The sequence below is a fragment of the Nomascus leucogenys genome, chromosome 17 (assembly GCF_006542625.1).
Source record: "Nomascus leucogenys isolate Asia chromosome 17, Asia_NLE_v1, whole genome shotgun sequence".
Classification (NCBI taxonomy): Eukaryota; Metazoa; Chordata; class Mammalia; order Primates; family Hylobatidae; genus Nomascus; species Nomascus leucogenys.
In genome coordinates, this window is record NC_044397.1 from 40,469,029 (window position 1) to 40,496,076 (window position 27,048).

A 27,048-nucleotide genomic window follows, 5' to 3' on the forward strand; every position below is an offset into this window, starting at 1 on the left:
ACACACCTGACAACAGTAACATCAGCATACCTTGAAAATGACCCCATGGTCTAAGAAGAGTATGTGTTGAAAGTTCTAAGCTAAGGAATCCAGGAGTGGCCAACCCAGAGATTCTTTTCTTATCTATGAGGAACATCTGAACCCCTGGACCATCTAGGGGATGGTGGCCTTTGTTTGGGGTTCAATGAAGGTTGCCAGAGGGAGGGTGCTGGGGGAGGGTGCTAAGTGGAAATGCTCTACAAACTGTATGCTTTTTTTTTTTTTTTTTTGAGACAGAGTCTCACTCTGTCGCCCAGGCTGGAGTACAGTGGCGCGATCTCGGCTCACTGCAAGCTCTGCCTCCCGGGTTCACGCCATTCTCCTGCCTCACCCTCCCGAGTAGCTGGGACTGCAAGGCACCTGCCACCACACCCGGCTAATTTTTTGTATTTTTAGCAGAGACGGGGTTTCACCGTGTTAACCAGGATGATCTCCATCTGACTTTGTGATCCGCCCAACTTGGCCTCCCAAAGTGCTGGGATTACAGGTGTGAGCCACCGTGCCTGGCCAACCGCATGCTTTTTGTAAGCAGGAGTGGTTCTCTTGTTCCGCCTGCCATGTCTGGACTACCCTATAAGTCCCCTCAATAAACCCTATGTCTTGCCTGCTGGCCAGGCATGATGGTTCATGCCTGTAATCCAAGCACTTTGGGAGGCCAAGATAGGCAGATCACTTGGGGTCAGGAGTTTGAGACCAGCCTGGCCAACATGGTGAAAACTCCATCTCTACTAAAAATACAAAAAAAAAAAAATTAGCTGGGTGTTGTGGCATGCACCTGTAATCCCAGCTACTTAGGGGGCTGAGGCAGAAGAATCTCTTGAACTGGGGAAGCAGAGGTTGCAGTGAGCTAAGATCATGCCATTGCACTCCAGCCTGGGCAACTAGACTCTGTCTCAAAAAAGAAAGAAAGAAACAAACAAAAACCGGCCAGGCACAGTGGCTTATGCCTGTAATCACACACACACACACACACACACATGCCAGGCGTGGTGGCATGTGCCTGTAGTTCCAGCTACTTGGGAGGCTGAGGTGGGTGGATTGCTTGAGGGAAGGAGTTTGAGACAAGCCTGGGTACATAGTGACACCCCATCATCCCCCAAAATCATTTTTCTTTGTTTTAAGGCAGAGCCTCACTCTATTGCCCAGGCTGGAGTGCAGTGGTGTGATCTCACCTCCTTGCAACCTCTGCCTCCCGGGTTCAAGCGATTCTTGTGTCTCAGCCTCCTGAGTAGCTGGGATTACAGGTGTGCACCACCATGCCTGGCTAACTTTTGTATTTTTAGCGGAGATGGGGTTTTGCCATGTTGGTCAGGCTGGTCTTGAACTCCTGGCCTCAAGTGATCCGTCTGCCTTGGCCTCCCAAAGTGCTGGGATAACAGGCGTGAGCCACTGTGCCTAGCCACAATAGATCATTTTGTAAAGGTTAAATTTAACCTCATTTAAGTAATACAGATAAGTCTCATTGAATAATTGAAGCCAGATTGTGAGGTAAAGTCTATTATTATGTGCATTTTAATTCTTAGCATTAATTTTTAGCATTTAATTACAGCCTCATAAGTACAAATAAAAACAGGACTTGCTATTGTTGCCACCTATTTTCTTTAAAGGTGATAAGCAGCATCTTATTTGTGTTAACACAAGTCATCCACATAACAAATATAGATAAGAAAAGTGGCCAGGTGTGGTGGCTCATGCCTCTGCTGGGACAGGGAACAGAGGGATGCGGAGACCCTGAAGATGCTTTTGGACAGTGGTCTCCGGTTAGGACAGTGGCAGGAGATACCATTCACTCAGGGTCTCCAGGACAAGAGATCAGCCTGGCAGTTACATGTGTTTCTTTTCAAACTGGTTGCCAGGTTGGGCTGACCGATGACATCAGAGATTCCGACCTTCCTGATTGGAAGGACCGGACTCTGTGGGCACCTGGAAGTTCAGTTGGTTAACAGCATCTTCTCAGAGCTGATCTCCACTCCTGACTTCTCCCAGCCTCGAGAATTGATAACGCACTTTTCGGGATCCTACCAGTGCCCACGAGAAGGCCACGGACAGAACAGAGACTAGTTTCCGTGAGAGGGGACAGATTATGGGAAACATCATGACCTGGTATCTAGCGCACCCCCAGGATGAGCAGAGCCCCCAGCGGAGCACCTCGGGGTACCCCCTCCAGGAGGTGGTGGATGATAAAGTGTCGGGACCATCAGGTGAGGGGACTGGAGGAAGAAGAGGTGGGATAGGATTGACTAAGACGAAGGAAGGGCACCAGGCACAGTGGCTCACGTCCGTAACCCCAACCCTTTGGGAGGCCGAGGCGGGCCGATCACCTGAGGTCAGGAATTCAAGACCAGCCTGGCCAATATGGTGAAAACCCATCTCTACTAAAAGTACAAAAATTAGCCAGGCGGTAGTGGTGCGCACCTGTAATCCCAGCTAATCAGGAGGTTAAGACAGGAGAATCGCTTGAGCCTGGGAGGAAGAGGTTGCAGTGAGCCGAGATCATGCTACTGCACTCCAGTCTGGGTGAGAGAGAGAGAGACGTTGTGTCAAAAAAAAAAAAAAAAAAAAAAAAAAAGAAGGGTAAGAGGTCAGGAAGGAGAACCTGAGAAGGGCGTGTGGGAAGAATGGAGAAACTCAGGCTGGGTGCAGTGGCTCACACCTGTAATCCCAGCACTTTGGGAAGCCAAGGCAGGCAGATCACTTGAGGCCAGGAGTTTGAGACCAGCCTGGCCAACATGGTGAAACCCCGTCTCTACTAAAAGTACAAAATTGAGCTGGGCATTATGGCAGGCACCTGTAATCCCAGCTACCTGAGAGGCTGAGGCAGGAGAATAACTGGAATCCGTGAGATGGATGTTGCAGTGAGCTGAGATTGCACCACTACACACTAGCCTGGGCGACAAAGCAAGATTCTCTCTCGAAACAAAAAAAAAAAAAAAGGAGGGACTGAGAGAGCCAGGGACCAGGGAAGGACATGAGGCAGTGTTCTGAGGACACAAAGACGGAAGAATGGGGAGGGGAAGGAGCAGCATGTGGGGTTGAGCACAGGAGAAAGTCAGAAAGATGGCTTGGAGAAGGCAGCAGTCTGCGAGGCTGGGGAGGATGGATAGTGGTTTGGGGTTTGGGGTCAGGCTCTAAGATGATCAGTTGCAGAAGCGTTACACGGTGGCCTGGTTTCTTTACTCAGCCCCTGGGGTAGATCACAGCCCCCCAGGTAGGTCCCTTTGCCGGAAAAGGAAGAAGGAGTGGTCGGACGAATCTGAGGAGTCGTCAGAGGAGTCACAGAAGGAACTCAAGCGACAGCGAGTGTTGCTCGTGCTCCCTGAGCACCACGAGGCCTTCAACAGGCTGCTCGGTAGGACACCCCAGAGAGCACCTCCAATCCTGTTCTTCCTAAAAAGAGGAAACTTCCAATAACCACACTTTTCCAATGGGAAAAATATGCCCCCACTACTGGGTGAGCTCTCCATGCGGGAGGACTCTGAAGTGATCACTCATGAGGGACACTTAGGAGACGATAGAGGATTAGGTTAGACTTGATAAAGGTCGGCGCTTGGGATAAGAAAGCTTGGTTTCGGGCCAGGCGCGGTGGCTCCCACCTGAGATCCCAGCACGTTGGGAGGCTGAGGCAAGAGGATTGCTTGAACTCAGGGCTTTGAGGCTGCAGTGAGCTATGACTGCCCCACTGCACTCCAGCCTGGGTGACAGAGCAAAACTCTGTGTCAAAAGAAAAACCAAGGCTGGGCACGGTAGCTCATGCCTGTAGTCCCAGCTACTCGGGAGGCCGAGACAGGAGAATCGCTTAAACCCGGGAGGCAGAGGTTGTAGTGAGCCAACATCACGCCACTGCATTGCAGCCTGGCCCACAGGGCAAGACTGTGTCTCAAAATAAATTAATAAATAAAAAAATAAAGAAAAACAAAATCAATAAACAAAAGAAAGTGGTTTCAGCTGTGCCCTCTGAAACTTAATGTCTCTTACTGACTTTTCTAAATCTTTTTTTTGTTTTGTTTTGTTTTGTTTTGTTTTTTTTTGAGACGGAGTCTCGTTCTGTCGCCCAGGCTGGAGTGCAGTGGCGCAATCTCGGCTCACTGCAAGCTCCGCCTCCCGGGTTCACGCCATTCTCCTGCCTCAGCCTCTCCGAGTAGCTGGGACTACAGGCGCCCGCCACCACGCCCGGCTAATTTCTTGTATTTTTAGTAGAGACGGGGTTTCACCGTGTTAGCCAGGATGGTCTCGATCTCCTGACCTCGTGATCCCCCCGCCTCGGCCTCCCAAAGTGCTGGGATTACAAGCGTGAACCACCGCGCCCGGCCGTGACTTTTCTAAATCTAAGTGTCTCTATCCATAGTGGGGGATACCAAGGCCATGGTCACCTCCTGATGTGACTGTCTCATGAGGAAATGATGGGAATTCCTTTGTGACTCTGCAGTGGTCCCTCCGTGTCTGCTGGAGGGGGTCCTGGCTGATTCCCAGCTCTACATCCTGTAGATTCTCACACCCAGGGCCTCCTTCGGCCTCTTCTCAGGGGATTCTCAGAGCAGGAGCCTCTCTCCCTTGCCTGGTGAAACTCATTCTCCCCTCTCCCATCCACCTCACCCATGGCCACAATCCTGAGACTTCCCCCCGGGAGGCACACTTCTCCTCGCTGCCCTGCTGCTCCCACGGAAACCCTGTCCTGCTTCTCACACTGACGTCTGCTCTCTAATCACAGAGGATCCTGTCATTAAAAGATTCCTGGCCTGGGACAAAGATCTGAGGGTGTCAGACAAGGTAAGGTTCTCCATGTAACTGTGTTCCTGTTCCAACGCACGGCCAGGGGGAGGGCGCAGCTTCCAAACCCACAGTTCTCCCTCCACCACCTCCCACCAGATGCTCCTACAGTTTTTTTTGTTGTTTTTTTTTTTGTGAGACAGAGTCTTGCTCTGTTGCCCAGGCTGGAGGGCAGTGTCTCGATCTTGACTCACTGCAGCCGATGCCTCCCGAGTTCAAGCGATTCTCCTGCCTCAGCCTCCAAGCAGCTGGGATTACAGACGTGAACCACCACGCCTGGCTAATTTTTGTGTTTTTAGTAGAGACGGGGTTTTGCCATGTTGGCCAGGTTGGTCCTGAACACCTGACCTCAGGTGATCCACCCGCCTTGGCCTCCCAAAGTGCTGAGATTACAGACGTCAGCCACTGTGCCCGAGCAGCTCCCACGGTCTTGAGTCTCGGCATCCACACATTTCTTTTTCTGAAACAGAGTCCAGCTCTGCTCCCCAAGATGGAGTACAGTGGCATGATCATAGCTCACTCTAATTCTTGGGCTCAAGCAATCCTCTTTCCTTAGCCTCCTGAGGAGCTGGGACTAGGCACATACCACCATGCTCAAGTAATTTTTGAAATATCTTAGAAACAGGGTCTCGCTGTGTTGCCCAGGTTGTTCTCAAACTGTTGGGCTCACGTGATTCTCCTGTCTCCACCTCTCAAAGTACTGGGATGACAGGCTTGAGCCGCCACTCCTGGCTATTTTTGTGATTTGTCAGCATCTCCCTCAGGACTCTGCTGGTCTCTTGCAGAGTGAATGAGCGGCCCCTGCCTCTCCTACAGGTCGTTTGGGATCTGAGCCCTCGGCCACAGTCTGGCCGCAGCCCTGAAGCTCCTGACCCCTCTACTCTCAGCTCTTTGGGACAGTTCTCTGCCTGGCACATAAAAGACCCTCCTGACACCAGCCGACCTAGATACACCCCCTCCAGAGATCCCATCGGAGCCCACCATCCTGGAAGCATCACCAAAAACCCTTCCTCTGGCTTCTCGGATTTGCATCCGACCTTTGAATACCCCTCCACCCCGCAATTTCCACATGAGCACAGTCACCCCAACACTGAGGTCCCTTCTCTGATGGGCAACCCCTCCCCAGACCCCCATTCCACTATCTCCACAATCTTCCTCTCCCAAGATGTGACCTCTCCTTCTCTGTGTTCTTTTCTCTCCATCAGTACCTCCTGGCTATGGTCATAGCGTATTTTAGGCGGGCCGGCCTCCGCTCCTGGCAATACCAACGCATTCATTTCTTCCTGGCTCTGTGAGTGGTTTGCTACCTCCTATCCGTCAATATCTAATGCCCTGGGACAGCCGGGGAAGTGGGATTCCAGCCTTTCATTTATTCTTTCACCTATTTGTCCTCTTTACTCTGTGTATAAAAAAGACAGGATTATAGCATCTTAGACTGTTGTTTCTAAAAAGAAACTCAGGCTGCGCGTAGTGGCTTACGCCAGTAATCCCAGCACTTTGGGAGGCCGAGGCAAGTGGATCACCTGAGATCAGGAGTTGGAGACCAACCTGGTCAACGTGGGAAAACCCCGTCTCTATTAAAAATAGAAAAATTAGCCGGGCGTGGTGGTGTGCACCTGTAATCCCAGCTACTCGGGAGGCTGAGGCAAGAGAACCCCTTGAACCCAGGAGGTGGAGGTTGCAGTAAGCTAAGGTTAAGCCACTGTACTCCAGCCTGGGTGACAGAGCAAGACTTTTCTGAAAGAAAAAAAGCCAAAAAAAACCCAAATTCCAGTGCCAGTGTACTGGAATAAAAGAGTAAAAGAATAAAAGAGTCCGGGAGCAGTGGCCGATGCCTGTAATCCCAACACTTTGGGAAGCCAAGGCGGGTGGGTCACAAGGTCAGGAGAGTGAGATGATCCTGGCTAACACGGTGAAACCCCGTCTCTACTTAAAAAAAAAAAAAAAAAATTAGCCAGGCGTGGTGGCGGGCGCCTATAGTCCCAGCTACTCGGGAGGCTGAGGCAGGAGAATGGCGTGAATCTGGGAGGCGGAGCTTGCAGTGAGCGAGATCACACCACTGTACTCCAGCCTGGGTGACAGAACGAGACTCCATCTCAAAAAAAAAAAAAAAAAAAAAAAAGAATAAGACAAAAGGAACTATAAACCGTTCCTAAGGGGAGAAGAAAAGGAGCAGAGGAACGGACATGACACTTCCCCCAGCAAGTAGATGTTTCTGGTTCTCTCTCTGTCCTTCCCACATCAACCACAAACGCCATCAACCTCCTCCGGGTTCCCGTGACAGAGGTCACAGTTCAGTTCCCCCTCGCATCACTCGAATCCACTGTCAAATGCTCCCTGCTGGGGTCTCCTGGAGTCTCTCCCCAAGCCAGGGGGCTTCCTAGGGCAGCCTGAGCAGCTTTCCAAAGCATGACAACCTCACTGCCCAGCTGAACAACTTCATTAGCTGATGTCTTTCTCTACCGAGGCCAGGGTCCACAGTGCCAATTCCGCCCTCTCTAAAATCCCTACAAGCACACTGGCTCGCCATCTTGGTGTTTCACGGTTTGGCTTCACTGCTCCTTCCAAATGCCCTCCACTCGACTTTGCATTTGTGTTTTCTGTCTGCGTGTCCCACACACATGTGGTTCTGAAGGGAAGGACCCATTCCTTGAACTCCGTTCACCCCACAGCCTCTGTGATGCCTTTCCTCATCTTCCAACTTCTGCATGCCTGTAGCTCTCTAGTTACATCCTGGACACTGGGGTTAGGTCATCTGCCCTGATTACTCCCAGTCCCATTAGACTAGATGCCTGTAGAAGGCAGGGTCCTGGCAAAATATCAATGTATCCAATTTCTTTTATTTTTTTCAGACAGACTTGCCCTGTCCCCCAAGCTGGAGTGCAGTGGTGAGATCATAGCTCACTGCAGCCTCCATATCCTGGGCTCAAGCGATCCTCCCACCTCAGCCTCTTGATTAGCTCCAACTACAGGGCTGTGCCACCACACCTGGACAGTTTGTTTGTTTATTTATTTATTGAGACAGAGTCTTGCTCTGCCTCTCAGGCTGGAATGGAGTGGCCCAATCTCGACTCACTGCAACCTCCGCCTCCTGGGTTCACGCAATTCTTATGCTTCAGCCTCTTGAGTAGATAGGGATAATGCATATGCTACCACACCAGGATGATTTTTGTATTTTTAGTAGAGATGGGATTTCTCCATGTTGACCAGCTCGTCTCCAACTCCTGGTCTCAAGCGATCCACCAGCTTCAGCCTTCTAAAGTGCTGGCATTACAGGCAGGAGCCACCACGTCTAGCATATTTCTTAGATTTGTAATAGAGACGAGGGACTTGCTGTGTTGCCCAGGCCCATCTCAAACTCCTGGCCTCAAGTGATCCTCCTGCTTCGGCCTCCCAATGTGCTGGGATTCCAGGCATAAGCCACCACTCTTTGTCACCAGTTGGGTTTTTGTCTCCATCCTGAAGGAGTGGGAGACGCCCTTGATCAGGTCTCTGTCCAGCAGAGCCCTCCTGAGGAAGGCGTGGCTCTCTGCAGGGTGGGTGCCAGTCCTGAGCTAGGGACGGTCCCCTGCCCTCCTCTCTGGGAAGCTGACCTCAGCCGGAGGTCTCTCCTGGTGGTGCCCCTGAGCAGTAACCTGATTTCTGTCCCCAGCTACCTGGCCAATGACATGGAGGAGGACGACGAGGCCCCCAAACAAAACATCTTCTACTTCCTGTATGGGAAGACCCGCTGTCACATACCCTTGTTCCATACGCGTCGGTTCCAGTTATGCCGTTCCATGACCCAGAGGGCCAGGGAAATCCGCTCTCAGATAGCCTTGTTCCACAAGCTTCGGTTCCAGTTCTTCTGTTCCATGCGCTGCAGGGCTTGGGTTTCCCCGGAGGAGTTGGAGGAGGTGGGTGGGGCCTGGGGAGGTGGAGGAGGTGGGGAGGAATCGGGTGGGCTGGAGGCTGGACGAGGGGAGGGAGGGGTATCCTGGGGAGTCCCTGTCTTCTCAAAGGGTGTTTGTTTTTCCAGATCCAGGCTTATGACCCACAGCACTGGGTGTGGGCGCGAGATCGCGCCCGCCTTTCCTAGAGCTCCAGGGACCGTGGAGGCCTGAGGTCATCGGCCTGAGAGAAGGTACATCTGCATCCTCCGGGGTAAAGGCAGAATATTGGGGTCTATTTTGGAAATCCGAGGAACCCAATTGCTTGATCCGGCTTCAAGCCTGGGCAACGTGGCGAGATCCCCCCTCCACAAAAATACAAAAATCAGCCAGGCGATGTGGGAGGCATCTCTACTCCCAACTACTCAGGAGGCTGAGGTGGGAGGATCGCTGGAGCCTGGCAGGTCAGGGCCGCAGGGAGCCCTGATCCTGCCACTACACTCCAGCCCGGGCGACAGAGTGAGACCCTGACTCAAAAATAATCATAAATATTGAGTTCGGGGAGGTTCATTATGATTGACGCACCTGAGGTACCGATTTGGGTCGAGGGTTCAGTGAAGCTTTGGTTTACATCTTGCGCAGCTAACCACATTGAGCACAGAGCATGAGACTTCGTCATGAGGAGGGAGGATTAGGATTAGGCTTCTGGACTCGTGGTTCGCGATGTTGTCACATTAGAAACAGATCTAGCATGGTTACAAGTTTAGATCTTAAGTGACACGAAAGGCCCCAGCTGTGATGAAGTCCAAAGCCACATTCTCTGAGGGTACCCTACTCCCTGGGCAGACCCACCCAAAGTCCTTGCTATGAAGCAGATCACTGGGGCTGACCTTGGGTGTATTAAGTGAGTTTTGGAGTCATGGTCACCAAAGTGTGAGTATCACAGTTGAACACGATGGTTCAGAAGCAGGGTATAGAATGAAAGGCAGGAGATAAAATTGCATTTCTCAATTGCTCTGAACTCTAGTTAGACTTGACATGGGACGTGAATAAGCTTCCTGTCTAGAGAGCTGCCTCCTTGAAGGGTCACATCGTCTCTCTCACTTCCAGAACACTGGGCCCAGGGGAGATGCGGATTTTCAGCAGGAACTTTATACCAATGCTAATGGCAGACACCAGGAAGGAGGAGAGGAGCCATTTGTGCAGATCATCTAGAAGAACCTGGATCGTTCTTGATGGAGCTGAATACAGTGATCACGTTGTCCTCCTGGGAGCATGGGTGCGGGTGGGGGGTGGGGTACTTCTAGGAGTCCTTGGAGAAAAGTAAGAAACCAGGAGTGTTTCCAGTTCCACCCTTTCCTGCGGCACCACCTCCCTTTTTATATTGCTGAATTCCAACCTCCCTGGGGCAGAACCTGGAGCTCCTGTTTCTTATCGACTTGGTTGCCACAGTCCAGGAGCATTTGAAGGCACAGTGCAGGGGCTCAGATTGCACAGAATTTTTTGTGAAATATCAGTGCCATAGACTGTTATCGGGTAGCTTCATGCACACTATGCATTTTATTGGTTTGTTTGGAAAATGTTGGCCATTGAATTATTAATAGGTTTATTTCAAATAGTTTGGAAATTGTTGTACTTTTGAAATGCTGTTCCTGTAGTTTTTTGATGAGAGTTATAGCTGTTATATATACGTAAAGATAATTTTCTTTTCATTTTTAAGTGAGAATTCTTTTAATCCTAAATCTTTTATTATCTTTAAATTTTTTTCTGTATTATTATATGTCCTCCTGAAGCGAGCACTCTTTTTATCTATGATACTTCCATAATAATCTCTTCTATTTATAGCTATTGGTAGTTCCCCTAAATTCTGGGGATAGCAATTTTTATTTGCTGTTTAGCTTTGTGACTGAATTGTGAGAATTCAGTTGTGATTTTTAACATGTCTCAGATATACATACTAACATGTCTAATATATGCTATGTATTTTGTTGGTTTACTTTGAAAAAGATGGGGAAAGAATTATTGAGATATTTTATTTATTTAAATATTTATTAAATGTATTATTAAATATATTTAAATATTATTACTTTAAATATTATTTTAAATATTTTGGAAATACTGGTATTTTTGAATAGACACTGTTTCTATAAACTTGTGTGATGGGTGTTATAAGTGTTATATACACATAAATATAACTTTGTTTTCCTTTTTAAGAGAGGATTCTTTTTATCGTAAATCTTTTACCTTTCAATCTTTGCATCTATTATTACACATGCTGCTGAAGGGAGCATGGTTTTTATCTATGATACTTAGTTAATATATATATTACATTTATAGCTATGTAGTAGTTCCCCTAAATTCTTGTAAAAATAAATGTTTATTTGATATTTAGTGTATGTTTGAAATGTGAGAATTCAGATGTAATTTTTTACCTGGTATTGGCATGTTTGTATGTTACTTTAAAGAGGATGTGTGTTCTAAAGGAGGGCATGAGCTGTGTGTTTTCAAGAGAATAATGCAGTGCGACTCTTGGGGAAACGTAATAAAGACGAACTTTTCTCACCTTCACAGTGAGTGTGATCATATTGGTCTGGATTATTTGCTGTCAAGTGACATTTTTCCTTAATGGGGTTGTGGTTATTTGAACATATTTATTAGGTCTGGAAGATAATCCTGTGTTGTTTTTTATGTAGAAAAAAACATAAGGCTGGGTGCAGTGCTCACACCTACAATCCCAGCAGTTTTGGAGGTCATGGCGGGAGGATCACTTGAGGCCAGTAGTTTGAGGCCAGCCTCAGCAACATAGCATGCACATCTATTTTTAATTTTTATTTTTTAAAGAAAAACAATAGAAGAGAAGGCTGATCCCAAGCTACAGGGTTTTGTTTGTTTGTTTGTTTGTTTGTTTTGCAGACAGAGTCTCGCTCTGTCTCCCAGGCTGGAGTGCAGTGGCACAACCTCGGCTCTGTGTAACTTTCACCTCGGGGTTCAAGCGAATTCTCCTGCCTCAGCCTCCCAAGTAGCTGGGACTACAGGCACCTGCCTGTACGTCCGACTAACTTTTGTAAAAATAGTAGAGACAAGGTTTCACCATGTTGGCCAGGCTGGTCTTGAACTCCTGACTTCAAGTGATCCACCCACCTCAGCCTCCCAAAGTGCTGGGATTACAGGCATGAGCTACTGCGCCCAGATACCAAGCTAGAGTTTTAAGGCAGGAAATGAGAGAAAGATATTGAGAGAGGAAAACCTGGTGGTAAGAAAACTCTAAAGGTGGCCGGGTGTGGTGGCTCACGCCCGTGATCCCAGCAGGAGTTTGAGACCAGCCTGGCCAACATGGTGAAACCCTGTCTCTACTAAAAATACAAAAATTAGGCAGGCGTGGTGGTGCACGCCTGTAATCCCAGCTATTTGGGAGGCTGAGGCAGGAGAATCACTAGCAGAGATTGTGTCTCCTCACCCCCTCTCAAAAAAAAAGGAAAGTTCCTGCAGCAGTTCAAGCTGTGAAAGGTAGGCACTCTGCCATGCAATTCTTTGTGATTTTTCTTTTTTATTTTTGGAGTCGGGGTCTGGTGCTGTCACCCAGACTGGGGTGCAGTGGTGTGGTCACAAGCTCAAGCGATCCTCTTGCCTTTCAAATTACTGGAATTATAAGCATGAGCCACCGCATCTGGCCAGTGTGACACAATTCTGTTTTTTTTTCTTTTTTTTGAGATGGAGTCTCGCTCTGTCACCCAGGCTGGAGTGCGGCGGCGCGATCTTGGCTCACTGCAAGCTCCCCTGCTGGGTTCACGCCATTCCCCTGCCTCAGCCTCCTGAGAAGCTGGGACTACAGGCGCCCGCCACCATGCTTGGCTAATTTTTTGTATTTTTAGTAGAGACGGGGTTTCACTGTGTTAGCCAGGATGGGCTCGATCTCCTGACCTCATGATCTGCCCACCTCGGCCTCCCAAAGTGCTGAAATTACAGGCGTGAGCCACCGCACCCGGCCTGTGTGATGCAATTCTGATGTCAACTCCCTGATGTTACCTCAAACATCACAGGTTAAGGCCACCAGCCCCCAGTAGGCTGCCCTCGCTGCAGGCTTAGTATGTAGCAGCCTAGCCATGGCCAGGCTGGTCTTGATTGCTATGTCCCTGACTCAGCTTTTTTTTTTTTTTTTTTTTTTTTTTTTTTTTTTTTTTTTTTTTTTTTTGAACGGAGTCTGCTGTTGCCAGGCTGGATGCAATGGCCATCTCGCTCACTGCAGCTCCCCCCCCCCCTCCCCCCCCCCCGAGTACTGCCAGGCCCCCCCACGCCCGCTAATTTTTGTTTTTGTAGGACGGGTTCACCGTGGCCTCGATCTCCTGACCTCTGACCCCCCTCGCCTCCAAATGCTGGATACACTGACCACCCCGCCTGACTCAGCTTTTCTTTTGCTGGAATTACAGGTGTGAGCCACCGCACCCGGCCAACCACTGAGATTTAGAAGGCAGTCGAGTCCACTATACCACACCTCACCTGGTTTCTTCCTCTGTTGGGGCCCCTCGTGGCCACTGTTCTGTCACTTTTCGGTCCTATTTATTTAAATGGACAGTGAGCTGTTGGTCCTCCAGGCTCCAACACTTCTACCTTCAGCTTGTATTACAACAATACCAGCCTTTCAAGCTACTCCGGGTGACCCCAGAACTCATTTGAACTCAGAAGCCCACTCACTTTAGGGGACTCAGTGCCCCTGGTCAGCATGAAGTCGATGCAGAAGCATGACCTCCATTCCTAATCCCTCAAGAATGAGTGGAAGGTGTCAGCAGGAGGGTGGGGGTGCGGTTTGTAAATCTGTAACTGCATCAGACCAAATCTAGTTCAACTTTTTTTTTTTTTTTTTGACGGAGTTCACTCGTCACCCAGACTGGAGTGCAATGGCACGATCTCAGCTCACTGCAACCTCCACCTCCTAGGTTCAAGTGATTCTGCTGCCTCAGCCTCCCGAGTAGCTAGGATTACAAGGGTGCGCCACCGCGCCTGGCTAATATTTATATTTTTAGTAGAGACGGGGTTTCACCATTTTGGCCAGGCTGGTCTTGAACTCCTGACCTCCACCTGCCTTGGCCTCCCAAAGTGCTGGGATTGCAGGCGTGAGTCACCGCACCCGGCTCAGTTCAACTTTTATGTAATGAAGTTGTTAGGTGGTTTTCAATTGCCATGGATCTGCAGGTTGAAGGTCATGTATCCTGCACATGCCCAGGTTAACCAAGTGTGCCACCACAGAGTGGAACCTAAGAGCTCGGCCTGAAGAGCTGGGACCCATTTAAGAAACAAGACACCCCATGGCAGGAGCCAGGATCCAATCAGATGGAGTTTTGGTGTCACCCCATGGCAGGATCCAGTCAGATCACACCTCCCAGCATTACTTCATTGCAAGATCCAATCAAATCACACCTCATTACCCTATGCTTATAAAACCTGACATAGCCCCCAGCTGTGTAAGGGAGATTTGAGTATTTCCTCCTGTGTTCTTGCTAGCTGACTTACAAAAAAGTTTTTAAAAAAAGGCTGGGCGTGGTGGCTCATGCCTGTAATCCCAGCACTTTGGGAGGCTGAGGCAGGCAGATCACTTGAGGTCAGGGGTGCAAGACCAGCCTGGCCAACATGGTGAAACCCTATCTCTACTAAAAATACAAAAGTTAGCTGGGCGTGGTGACACACACCTATAATCCCAGCTACTTGGGAGGCTGAGGCAGGAGAATCACTTGAACCCAGGAGGTGGAGGTTGCAGTGAGCTGAGATCACACCACTGCACTCCAGCCTGGGAGACAGAGTGAGAAGACTCTGTCTAAAAAAAAATGTGGCGGCACGGTGGCCACGCTGAATCCAGCACTTGGGAGGCGAGGGGGGACAGAGGTCAGGAGATCGAGACACGGTGAACCTGTCTCTACTAAAAATACAAAAATAGCCGGGTGGGGGGGCCTGTAGTCCAGCTACTCGAGAGGCTGAGCAGGAGAATGGCGTGAACCGGAGGGAGCTTGCAGTGAGCGAGATCGCCATGCACTCCAGCCTGGTAAAGCGAGACTCCGTTCAAAAAAAAAAAAAAAAAATGTTATTAGCCTGCATATGTTTACTATACATAACTTTTTAGATGATAAAAAACACACATACAAAATGGAAAGGCACAAAGAAGAGAGCAAAAAGTGCATGAGATCTCACACCCAAGGATAACCACTGAGAAAATGAAAGTGCTGACTCTTCCAGCCTTTATACTATACACATTTATTCCGTTGTTTTGTTTTTATAAAACTGTAATCATATAATACAGATAGTTTTATAATCTGGTTTTTAAACACAACAATTACATAACATTTAGCTGTTTCATTTGCATTCAAATTCATAAGGGTTCCGGTAACTCATTTATCAGAAAACCAAGAGAAATATTCCCATGAAAATAAGTAAAGGCCAGGCACGGTGGCTCATGCCTGTAACCCCAGCACTTTGAGAGGCCGAGGTGGGCGGATCACCTGAGGTCAGGAATTCGAGACCAGCCTGGCCAGCCTGGACAACATGGTGAAACTCTGCTAAAAATACAAAAATGAGCCGGGTGTGGTGGTGTGCGCCTGTAATCCCAGCTACTCAGAAGGCTGAGGCAGGAGAACCGCTTGAACTCGGGAGATGGAGGTTCAGTGAATCGAGATTGTGCCACTGCACCCCAGCCAGGGCGCCAAAGTGAGACTCCATCTCAAAAAAAGATAAAAATAAAAAATTATATATTTTCCAAACAGGGTATTACTCTGTCTCCCAGTCTGAAATACCGTGGCACAATCATAGCTCACTGCAGCCTCAAGTTCCTGGGCTCAAGTGATCCTCCCACTTCAGCTTCCCAAGTAGCTGGAACTACAGGTGCATGCCACCATGCCCAGTCAATTTTTTTTTTTAACATAGTGAGACAGGGTCTCACTATGTTGCCCAGTCCTAATAAACACTATGTGATGAAAACAAAAAAGTAAATCACCCTAAAGTTAAGTCTTTAATGTTGTCTTTAATGAGAAATGCAAATAAAGCATTTCTCAATAAATTATGGGAAGAGAATCAACTGAAGAATAAACATCTTTAGTACATCTTTGGCTCACGTGCATTAACCAATACTCTTGAAAACCAGGATTAATTTACTGTACCTTCTTGACATTCCTTTGACATTCCTTATGACGCACAGGTACCGTAGAAAATAAGTGCTTCACGCTGACTGTGGTCCCTCTGGGGCAGGGGTAGTGGGTTTTCTGGATGATTTTCCCATTGTGATCAAACACCAGTTGAGTCCCAACCTTCGCCGATGCATGGCAGGTAGAAATGGTGACATTGCTGTGAGAGAATACCAGGCAGGGTGTGTTCAGTGAGAGACCCATGATGTTGGGTACTGACTACGCTTTTCTTCACTTGCTTTTCTCTCAAAACTTTCTTAAAAAGCTGATGATCCCTCTGAGATAACCAAGATCTAAATGGTTGAGGAGTCATCACAAAATCTAAGGTTTGGCATCTAAAAGACAGTGAGACAGCACTAAACATGCTTTGTTTTGAAAAAAGCTTTGATTTCATTTTCAGGTTGAACTGTAAAACCATAAATGAATGATCTCAAGATTTATTTATTCACAAATACAGATTTGTTTTGTTATTACTCTTTTTTTTGTTGTTTTTTGTTTGTTTTTTTTGAGACGGAGTCTTGCTCTGTCGCCTAGGCTGGAGTGCAGGGGCACAATCTCGGCTCCCTGCCAGCTCCGCCTCCCGGGTTCACGCCATTCTCCTGCCTCAGCCTCTCCGGGTAGCTGGGACTACAGGCGCCCGCCACCACGCCCGGCTAATTTTTTTTGTATTTTTAGTAGAGACGGGGTTTCACTGTGGTCTCGATCTCCTGACCTCGTGATCCGCCCGCCTCGGCCTCCCAAAGTGCTGGGATTACAAGCGTGAGCCACCGCGCCTGGCCATGTTATTACTCTTCAAACAACATTTTTTTAAAGAATTTTTAAAAAGTTAAAAAAAATTTTTTTAAAGAATCCAAAAGATACTATAATTAAAATGTATATGTAGGGCAGGGTGCGGTGGCTCACGCCTGTAATTCCAGCACTTTGGGAGGCCGAGGAGGGCACATCACTGGAGGCCAGGAGTTCCTGACCAGCCTGGGCAACATGGCAAAACCCCATCCCTACTAAAAATACAAAAATTAGCCAGGAGTGGTGGTGCATGCTATAGTCCCAGCTCTTCAGGAGGCTGAGGCACGAGAATCACTTGAACCTGGGAGGTAGAGATTGCAGTGAGCTGAGACTGTGCCACTGCACTCCAGCCTGGGGGACAGAGTGAGACACAGTCTAAAAAAAATATATATATATATATATATATAAAATTATAAAAATTTAGTATCTGTGCTATAATTAAATAGTGCTTTGGTGAAATGTTTCCCTAAAATTTGATAGTGAAAACCAATGGTAACTATCATTTATTATCTACATATTATGTTAAAATTGAGAAGTTACTGTTTTAATAAGGGTAACCATTTTTTTAACAATACTATTTGCTTCATTTCATTCATTTATTGCTCACATTTCAGAAGTACTATGACTTAGATTGGCAGTGAGACAAAACAGAATTCAGAAGCTAGAAGTTGAGATACTGAGATAGAAAATTGTAAATAATAACGATTCCAACTAATTTTCAGAGAGGTTTTTCTAAGGGGTCAAGTGAATGGATAAAAATATTGTTTCACCTCAGTGCACAAAGTGAGCTCAGAGCTTCCCCCTGAAAGTCAAAAGTTTCAACCTGAGTTAGGTCGGCAAACTCTTGAATCTTAGATGTGTGATGTTTCAGAGCTGAAAGAGAGTGTAAAGTAAGGACTAAGATATCTCAAGTGCTATAACAACGAATATACATGATATCTAGTAACTGGCTTTAAAAAACTGTTTTTGCGTTTCCCAAGACAGTTTTACTCAAAATTCTGAGACATCGGCCGGGCGCGGTGGCTCACGCTTGTAATCCCAGCACTTTGGGAGGCCGAGGCGGGCGGATCACGAGGTCAGGAGATCGGACATGGTGAACCCGTCTCTACTAAAATACAAAAAATAGCGGGGTGGGGGGCGCTGTGTCCAGCTACTCGGAGAGGCTGAGGCAGGAGAATGGCGTGAACCGGGAGGCGGAGCTTGCAGTGAGCGAGATTGCACCACTGCACTCCAGCTGGATGACAGGCAAGACTCCGTCTCAAAAAAAAAAAAAAAAAAAAAAAAAAAAAATTCTGAGACATGTGGCCCAATTATTTTATAATAGGATTAGAAAAAGTCAACTTACTGAAGCCTTCAAAGTTTTCTTCTTCTACCCTACATCCATTGTCTGAAACTTCAGTGAGATCCACTCCATAATCCTTAAGCTTTAGATCTAGAAAGTTTAAAATATTTACATAGTTATTAAAAATGGACCCATGCCATAAGTTTTTATATTGATATTATTTATAGCATATGCAAATTTAAGAGTCATAACTATACCTTTAGTTAAATGTACTAGTGTCATTTTGTATATTTCATTTTTATAAAGTCCTTTCTGGGTATTTACTAGCCCAGATTAAAAAGTTTAGCATTTTCTTTCTTTCCTCTTTTTTTTTTTTCCTAGGCTAGTCAAGTGAAGCAGTTGCAGTGGAGAAGGAACAAAAAATCTGTAACTGGTTGTGATCAAGTAGTGAGTAACACCGTTGCACTTTGACCAGCCTTTTCTTTTGAAAGAAATAATTTTAACATACCCAGTAAGGAGAACGGGGGCCAGGTGCAGTGGCTTATGCCTGTAATCCCAGCACTTTGGGAGGCCAAAGTGAGCAGACCACCTGAGGTCAGGAGTTCCAGACCAGCCTGACCAATGTGGAGAAACCCTGTCTCTACTAAAAATACAAAATTAGCTGGGCGTGGTGGTGCATGCCTGTAATCCCAGCTACTCATAAGGCTGAGGCAAGAGAATCGCTTGAACCCAGGAGGCGGAGGTTGTGGTGAGCCAAGATCGTGCCATTGCACTACAACCTGGGCAACAAGAGCAAAACTCCATCTCAAAAAAAAAAAAAAAAAAAAAAAGAAAAGAGAACTGGTTCTGGAATCAGACTTCCTGGATCCTATTTTATTAGCTTTATAATCTCAAAAAAAGGAAACTTCCTGTTCCTTAATTTCCTCATCTGTAAAATGGAGATAATAAGTTCTATCTCACAAAGTTATTTGGCAGATTAATAATTTTTTATTTGTTTTAATTTTGTTATTTTCTTTTTCTGGTTTTTTTTTTTTTTTTTTGAGATGGAGTTTTGCTCTTGTCACTAAAGCTGGAATGCAGTAGCATGATCTGATCTTGGCTCACTGCAACCTCCACCTCCAAGGTTCAAGCAATTCTCCTCCTTCAGCCTCCTGAGGAGCTCAGATTACAGCCATGCACCACTACATCTGGCTAATTTTTGTATTTTTAGTAGAGACAGGGTTTTACCATGTTGGTTAGGCTGGTCTCGAACTCCTGACCTCAAATGATCAGCACCCCCCCAGCCTCCCAAAGTGCTGGGATTACAGACGTGAGCCACTACTCCAGGCCTATTTTATTTTATTTTTTTCAGACAGAGTCTTGCTCTGTCCCCAGGCTGGTGTGCAGTGGCATATCGGCTCACTGCAACCTCCGCCTCCCGGGTTCAAGCAATTCTGGTGCCTCAGCCTCCCAAGTAGCTGGGATTACAGGCTTCTGCCACCAGGTCTGGCTAATTTTTGTATTTTTAGTAGAGACAGAGTTTCACCATTTTGGACAGGCTGGTCTTGAACTCCTGACCTCAGGTATCCACCCGCCTTGGCCTCCCAAAGTGCTGGGATTACAGGCGTGAGCCACCATGTCTGGCCTACTTTAGTTTTTAATAGAGACGAGGTCTCACCATGTTGGCCAGGTTGGTCTTGAACTCTTGGACTCAAGCAATCCCCCCAACCTCGGCCTCTCAAAGGGCTAGGATTACACGTGTGAGACACCATGCTCAGCTATCCTGCAAATTAAATGAGATATTTCTGTCTAATTCTTAGCATAACAGCTTCCTGGCACACCATAAGAACACAATAAAAGCTGTTATTATTATTACTACCTAGCTAAGTACTAGGCACATAATAGGTGCTAACTTTAACTAAAAAATAATAATTTATTACTACATCAACACTTGATAGTCTTATTTCAATAACAAATATTTCTTGACTACAACAACATTCACTGATCATTTCTTGTGGCTTAAAACTCTCCCAAACGTACCAATATTAGTGGCACCAGCATCCAGACTGTTTTCTACTAACTCCTTCACCGCAGTGCTTAGACTCAGTACCAGGGGCCCAGAGCAAATCTCATGGACTGACTTCCGACCAATAGATTTGATGGCCTTAGCAGTTTCTGTACTAAAGAAATGTTATAAGAAACAAAGCAACTATTAAACTATATATTTTCATCCTGATTTTAACTGTGGGAAATGACTCAACACCGTAAATAGTTTATGGGTCTAATCTATTCATTTATTATATTAACAAATACATTTATTATATCCAGAAATAGAAATACTGTTCTACAATCCTTAAACATGTACCACAAATACTTCTGGATAGATACTTCAAATTCAACAGATCCTTACTATCTAATATACTAGATCCACATGGAAAAACATACATTGTATCGGCGGGCGGGGCTCACGCCTGTAATCCAGCACTTGGGAGGCGAGGGGGGATCACGAGGTCAGGAGATCGAGAATCCTGGCAACACGGTGAAACCCGTCTCTACTAAAATACAAAAAATTACCGGCTTGGTGGGCCTGTAGTTCAGTACTCGGAGGCTGAGCAGGAGAATGCTGAACGGGAGGTGAGCTTGCAGTGAGCGAATGCGCATGACTCCAGCTGGGCGACAGAGCGAACTCCGTCTCAAAAAAAAAAAAAAAAAAAAAAAAAAAAAAACATACATATCTCTCAAATTACCAAAATCTTGGCAACAATGGTGTCTTCTTTCTTGAAAACTGAAAGCATGGCCGGGTGGGGTGGCTCATGCCTGTAATGCAGCACTTTGGGAGGCAGAGGCAGGCAGATCATTTGGGGTCAGGAGTTGGAGACCAGCCTGGCCAACATGGTGAAACTCTGTCTCTACTAAAAATACAAAAAATCAGGCAGGCATCATGATGGGCGCCTATAAACCCAGGTACTCGGCAGGCTGAGGCAGGAGAATCACTTAAACCCGGGAGGTGGAGGTTGCAGTGAGCTGAGATTGCAGCATTGCACTCCAGCCTGGGCAACGAGCAAAAAAACAAAGTGAAAGCAACATAATCTCCCACAGAATTAGAAAAAGCAACAGTATGCTGGAAAATACACAATGTTTAAGTCAAAATCATCTCAGAAATTGGGTACCTGTTACATAACTATTCCTTATACACAGTAGCCTTTGATACCCTACTCCAAATTGAAGCTGCCAGCTGCTGTCTTAGCAAAGACCCTCAAAGTTCTTGCTGTACTACCTTTAAGAGTTTTTTAATGGTTTTATGTCCCCTTATTCCCTGCTCCAAGCCATCCTCCACTCTATCACCAGAGCTATTTTTGAAATCACAAATCTGGTCAAATAATTTTTCTGCTTAAAAATTTACTAGTGCCCTACTTCCTACTATATGAAATTTAAAATCTAGTCATCACTGGGCCCAAAACTACCTTCTTTTCAGAATCTCTCTAATGCTTTCCCTTTATCAAGTCCCCTACATTATTATTATTTATTATTATTATTATTTGAGAGTGCTCACCCTGTCACCCAGGCTAGAGTGCAATGGCATGATCTCAGCTCACTGCAGCCTCCGCCTCCCAGGTTCAAGCGATTCTCCTGTCTCAGCCTCCCAAGTAGCTGGGATTACAGGCGCCCACCATCACACCCAGCTAATTTTTGTGTTTTTAGTAGAGATGGGGTTTCACCATGTTGGCCAGGCTTGTCTTGAACTCCTGACCTCAGGTGATCCACCCGCCTTGGCCTCCCAAAGCGCTAGGATTACAGGAGTGAGCCACTGCAACCGGCTGTCCCCTATATAGTAGCACAGTGAACATCACAAGCTCTTTTAGACACTACAGTGCATAAGCAGGTCTCTGTCTAAACTGCTCTCCTCTTCCTCCTTTGCCCAACCAATGTCTGCTCATCCAAAGAATGTATCCCGTGTGTTCATTAACTTAGCAATTTCCAGTAAACAGGTTAATTGACAACTTGTTAAGAGAAGGCAGGAAACCTCCACGAAAGAGAATTCACCGGGTATTTCCTACAGCATTTAACACATCGTAGGCCTTCAATAAACCCTTGTGAAATAAACAAACCTCTTTACTCTTCATTCTACCTTGCTAAGAATCTCACCTAAGTCTACCATGTGAAACCGCAGATGACCTCACAGAAAATGGAAAGAAGTATCTCTAAAAATAAGTTTATTTGGCAACACACTATAGGCTACGGGTCCACTTCTGATTTTTTTTTTTTTTTGAGACGGAGTCTTGCTCTGTCACCCAGGCCGGACTGCAGTGGCGCGATCTCAGCTCACTGCAACTTCTGCTTCCTGGGTTCCAGCGATTCTCCTGCCTCAGCCTCCCAAGTAGCTGGGATTACAGGCGCCCGCCACCATGCCCAGTTAATTTTTGTATTTTTAGTAGAAACGGGATTTCACCATGTTGGCCAGGCTAGTCACGCACTCCTGACCTCATGATCCACCCGCCTTGGCCTCCCAAAGTGCTGGGATTATAGGTGTGAGCCACCGCTCCCGGCCCACTTCAGATACTTATTTTGAGGAGGGAGCGCATTTAGATACAGACTGAAAATGTATTTAAATGTCTCAATACATTTAAATGTAGTTACTTAAATATATCTAAAATATTTAAATGCAGACAGCAAATTTGCGTTTACAATCTGACATGGAATGCAACTGTGCTAGCCAAGATTCGGTGTAGCTTACCAGCGAGAAATCACATACCCTAACAGGTAGAAATGCATTGCATTTTGTAAAACTGAGCAGCTATGCAAATTAGGATGTGTCTGGACGCTCTACCTTCCCCAAAATAACCTCAATTTTTTTAAAAGGCCAGGCACAGTGCATCACGCCTGTAATTCCAGCACCTCGGGTGGCCGAGGCGGGTGGATTGCTTGAGCTCAGGAGTTCGAGATCAGCCTGGGCAACATAGCGAAATCGCCGTCTCCACAAAAATAAAAAATTAAAAATTAAATAATATAAAAATAAAAATAGAAGGGGAGAGAGAACAGGTAGAAAGGAAATGCATTCAGTCTACGGGGATTTCACGCTCCGCCTTCAAGTCCACGGCCCTGTGATGGGATGTGGGCAGGGCCTGTCCCAGCAGGCCGAACCCAACTCCTCACAGGGCCGAATCCTTTGCCCGCAGCCCAGGACCCGGAAGGAGCTTGCCTCGGCCTCAAGGCGCACATAACGGACACTGGATCGCTGGGACGCTGAGGACGCCGCTCTGGGGCCTCCACGCGGCGGCCTCGCCACGCCCCTCGGCCATGTTCCCCCCATTTCCAGGGAGGTTGGAACGCCATGGTTCTCCAGGAGGGCGCGCGAGAGGGAGACCGCGAGCCCAGCTCACCTCGAGCTCTCAGCTCGCTCCATGGACTCAACACCCGATCCACCTCGGGGCCTGGGAAAGTTCCCTTCTCGACTCCCACTGGCGCCCCGCCTCCTGGGCTCCCATTGGCTGCGCTCGACGTCGTGCTCCACCCTTTCTGGGCGGGGCGAAAAAAAATACTTCCCATCTCTCCTTTTCGCCTATTGGCTCTGTCAAGGTCGAGTCCGTGACGTCAAAGAGCATTGGCCAATCAGAGCACACCGCATTGCGTTTTTTTCCGAGCGACAGCGGCAGGGTCAGAAGGGAGATGGCCGCCTTCCGTCGTGGTCTCAGACGGTTCCGCCACGCCGATGTACCGGGTAAAGCCTTATCACGGGCGCGGCGCGCCTCTCCATGTGGAGCTTCCTACCCGCAGGTACCGGCTCCCCGACGTGCAAGCCAGGAGCGGCAGCCCAGTGGCCGGCGTTGGCCACCTGCAGGTAGGAGCGCGGGCCTCCCCCCCAACACCTCGCCCAGTGCGCACGCGCGGCGGCCAGCTGCTGGCCCGAGTCCCCCCGGGCCAGAACGAGTGTGTCCCACCTGGTTCGCGGTCTCACCCTGGCATCTATGCCGGCCGGCCAGGGACTCACCCAAACGTTTATGTTTTAAAAGATTTATTCTGGCCCGTCGCCGTGGCTCACGCCTGTAATCTCAGCACTTTGGGAGGCCCAAGCAGGCGGGTCACCTGAGGTCAGGAGTTCGAGACCAGCCTGGCCAACATGTTGAAACCTCGTCTCCACTAAAAGTACAAAAATTAGCCGGGCGTGTGGCGGGCGCCTGTAATCCCAGCCACACAGGAGGCTGAGGCAGGAGAATCGTTTGAACCCTGGAGGCGGAGTTTGCAGTGAGCTGAGATCGAGCCATTGCACTCGAGCCTGGGCAACAAGAGTGAAACTGTGTCTCAAAAAAACGAAAATAAGTTTTATATATCTTTCCTGGTCGGGCGGTGGTTCACGCCTGGAATCTCAGCGCTTTGGGAGACCGAGGCGGGAGGATTGCTTGAGTCCTGAGAGTTTGAGACCAGCCTGAGCAACATAGTGAGACCCTTGTCTCTTTTTTTTTTTTTTTTTTTGAGTTGGATTCTAGCTCTGTCGCCCAGGCTGGAATGCAGTGGCCTGATCTCTGCTCACTGCAAGCTCCGCCTCCCGGGTTCACACCATTCTCCTGCCTCAGCTTCCCGAGTAGCTGGGACTACAGGCGCCCGCCACCACACCCGGCTAATTTTTTATTTTGTATTTTTAGTAGAGACAGGGTTTCACCGTGTTAGCCAGGATGGGCTCCATCTCCTGACCTTGTGATCCACCCGCCTCAGCCTCCGAAAGTGCTGGGATTACAGGCCTGAGCTACCGTGCCCGGCCACCTTGTCTCTATTTTTTAAATATTTTATTTAAAATAAAAATTATGCGTATTTTTTCTTTTTTTTGTTTTTGCATATGGCTGCTTAAACATGTTAGTTCAGAGAGTCCACACTCTGAAAAGTGAATAGCACATAAATGCTCATTTTGAGGAATTGTAAAGCGAACCCCAGGGTCACCACTTCCCAGGTTGACACACAATGTCACCGCTCCATTCTTTCCACTTAAATCTTCCCCCCCAATCCCCCCCAGGTCCTGATTTTTATGGTAATTATGTCCTGCTTGTGTCTATTATTTTGTCAACTAAGTATCCCTAAACAATATAGTCTGGGTTTTTGTTTGTCTTTTTTTGTTTTTTTAAGACACCATCACCCAGGCTGGAGTGCAGTGGCGTGATCTCGGCTCACTGCAACCTCTGCCTCCCGGGTTCAAGCAGTTCTCCCGCCTCAGCCTCCTGAGTAGCTGAGATTACAGGCGCTGTCCACTGCACCCGGCTAATGTTTGTATTTTTAGTAGAGACGGGGTTTCACCATGTTGGCCAGGCTGGTCTCGAACTCCTGACCTCAAGCGATCTGCCCGCCTCGACCTCCCAAAGTGCTGGGATTACAAACAGCCACTGGTGCCCAGCCTTGCCTTCTTTTTTGTAGACATTATTTTAGAAGTCATTTTATTGTGAGTAACAACGGAAGTATTCATTTTCTCTGTAGTATACTGTTCTTTTTTTTTTTTGAGACAGAGTCTTGCTCTGTCACCCAGGCTGGAGTACAATGGTGCGATCTCGGCTCACTGCAACCCCCGCCTCCTGGGTTCAAGCGATTCTTCTGCCTCAATCTCCCGAGTAGCTGGGACTACAGGCGCGTGCCACCACGCCTGACTAATTTTTGTATTTCTAGTAGAGATGGGGATTCACCATATTGGCCAGGCTGGTCTCGAACTCCTGACCTCAAGTGATTCACCTCCCTGAGCCTCCCAAAGTGCTGGGATTGCAGGCGTGAGCCACCGCACCCAGCGTTGTTTCAAGCATTTGGGGATCAATTGCAGGGACCTATTGGATTATGGGGAAAATGAGATGGTTCTACTCCTGTATTTTAAAGTCTTTTTCCTTTTGGTTTCTTTACTTTGTAGTTAAGGCATTGCAGACTTGGATCCTATAATGTCTTCTTTTATTTTTTATTTTTTCAGTTTTTATTTTTGGAGACAGAGTCTCACTCTGTCACCCAGGCTGGAGTACAGTGGTGTGATCATAGCTCACTGCAGCTTTGAACTCCTGGACTCAAGCAGTCCTCCCACCTCAGCCTCCTGAATAGCTGAATACAGGCATGCGCTACCACACCTGACTAATTAGTATTATTATTTTTTTTTTGTAGAAATGAGGTCTTGCTGTATTGCCCGGGCTGGTCTTGAACTCCCAGGCTCAAGCCATGCTCCTGCCTTGGCCTCCCAAAGTGCTGGGATTATAGGCATGAGCCACGGTACCCAGCCTTTGTCTTAGTTTTTGGTCCTCCTTACCTGATCCTAGACTTCTAGAACCATTCCCTTGGAAAGAAAGGGACTGGTCAGGGCTGGGGATGGAGAAGCGCTGTGGTAGGAGCCCTTTCTTCTCTTTCTCTCCCCAGCTGGATCGCCAAACCTACCCTGCGGTCCTCATCTTCCTGGCCCCCTAGCTCCTCCTCTCCGTGCATGTCTTCCCCACTGCAGAGAGCTGCGGGAGGTACCAAGAGGGTCTTGTCTGCATCTTCTAGTTCCTCTGTCAGTCTACCCTTCGATGACAGGGACTCAAACCATACCTCAGAGGGGTAAGTAGATGTTGCATTGTGTGGCCACTTCCTGTGTCCGTGGCAGCCTTCCCCCTCTCGTTTTCCCACATTGATGGTAATATGCGTGGGACTGTGTGTAAACACAAGAAGTGCTATACGCGTTCAGCACAGTGGCACCCTCCCTCCAGCTCCAGGTGTTTTTTCTGGTGGTCCTAGATGTTGCAGACATCAAAATAGTAGTACATCCTGTTTTGTGTTTGTTTTTTTGAGATGGAGTCTCACCCTGTCACCCAGGCTGGAGTGCAGTGGTGTGATCTCAGCTCATTGCAACCTCCGCGTCCTGGGTTCACGCACGTCCTGTTTTTTTTTTTTTTTTTTTTTTTGAGATGGAGTCTCGCTCTGTCGCCCAGGCTGGAGTTCAGTGGTGGGATCTCGGCTCACTGCAAGCTCCGCCTCCCGGGTTCACGCCATTCTCCTGCCTCAGCCTCTCCGAGTAGCTGGGACTACAGGCGCCCGCCACCACGCCCGGCTAATTTTTTGTATTTTTAGTAGAGACGGGGTTTCACCGTGGTCTCGATCTCCTGACCTCGTGATTCGCCCACCTCGGCCTCCCAAAGTGCTGGGATTACAAGCGTGAGCCACCGCGCCC

General features: G+C 47.7%; 1 protein-coding gene and 1 pseudogene across 2 annotated transcripts; one reads left to right on the forward strand and one right to left on the reverse strand.

Annotated features, from left to right (window-relative positions):
* The first annotated feature begins 1,476 nt into the window (after nt 1-1,476).
* Nucleotides 1,477-10,009, forward strand: LOC100594452 (speedy protein E3-like). Of its 2 annotated transcripts, XM_030795633.1 has the most exons (7): nt 1,477-2,240; nt 3,221-3,388; nt 4,748-4,806; nt 6,012-6,097; nt 8,459-8,702; nt 8,825-8,929; nt 9,786-10,009. In XM_030795633.1, exons 1-6 carry the CDS (start codon nt 2,123-2,125, stop codon nt 8,882-8,884), a joined length of 735 nt encoding a protein of 244 aa, XP_030651493.1. In that variant the 5' UTR covers nt 1,477-2,122; the 3' UTR covers nt 8,885-8,929; nt 9,786-10,009. The 2 variants fall into 2 exon arrangements, with proteins under 2 accessions (XP_030651493.1, XP_030651492.1); XM_030795632.1 differs by lacking the exons at nt 8,459-8,702; nt 8,825-8,929; nt 9,786-10,009 and having other exon boundaries at nt 5,623-6,079.
* LOC100593759 lies at nt 9,762-26,324 on the reverse strand (annotated as a pseudogene).
* Nucleotides 26,325-27,048: the final 724 nt, after the last annotated feature.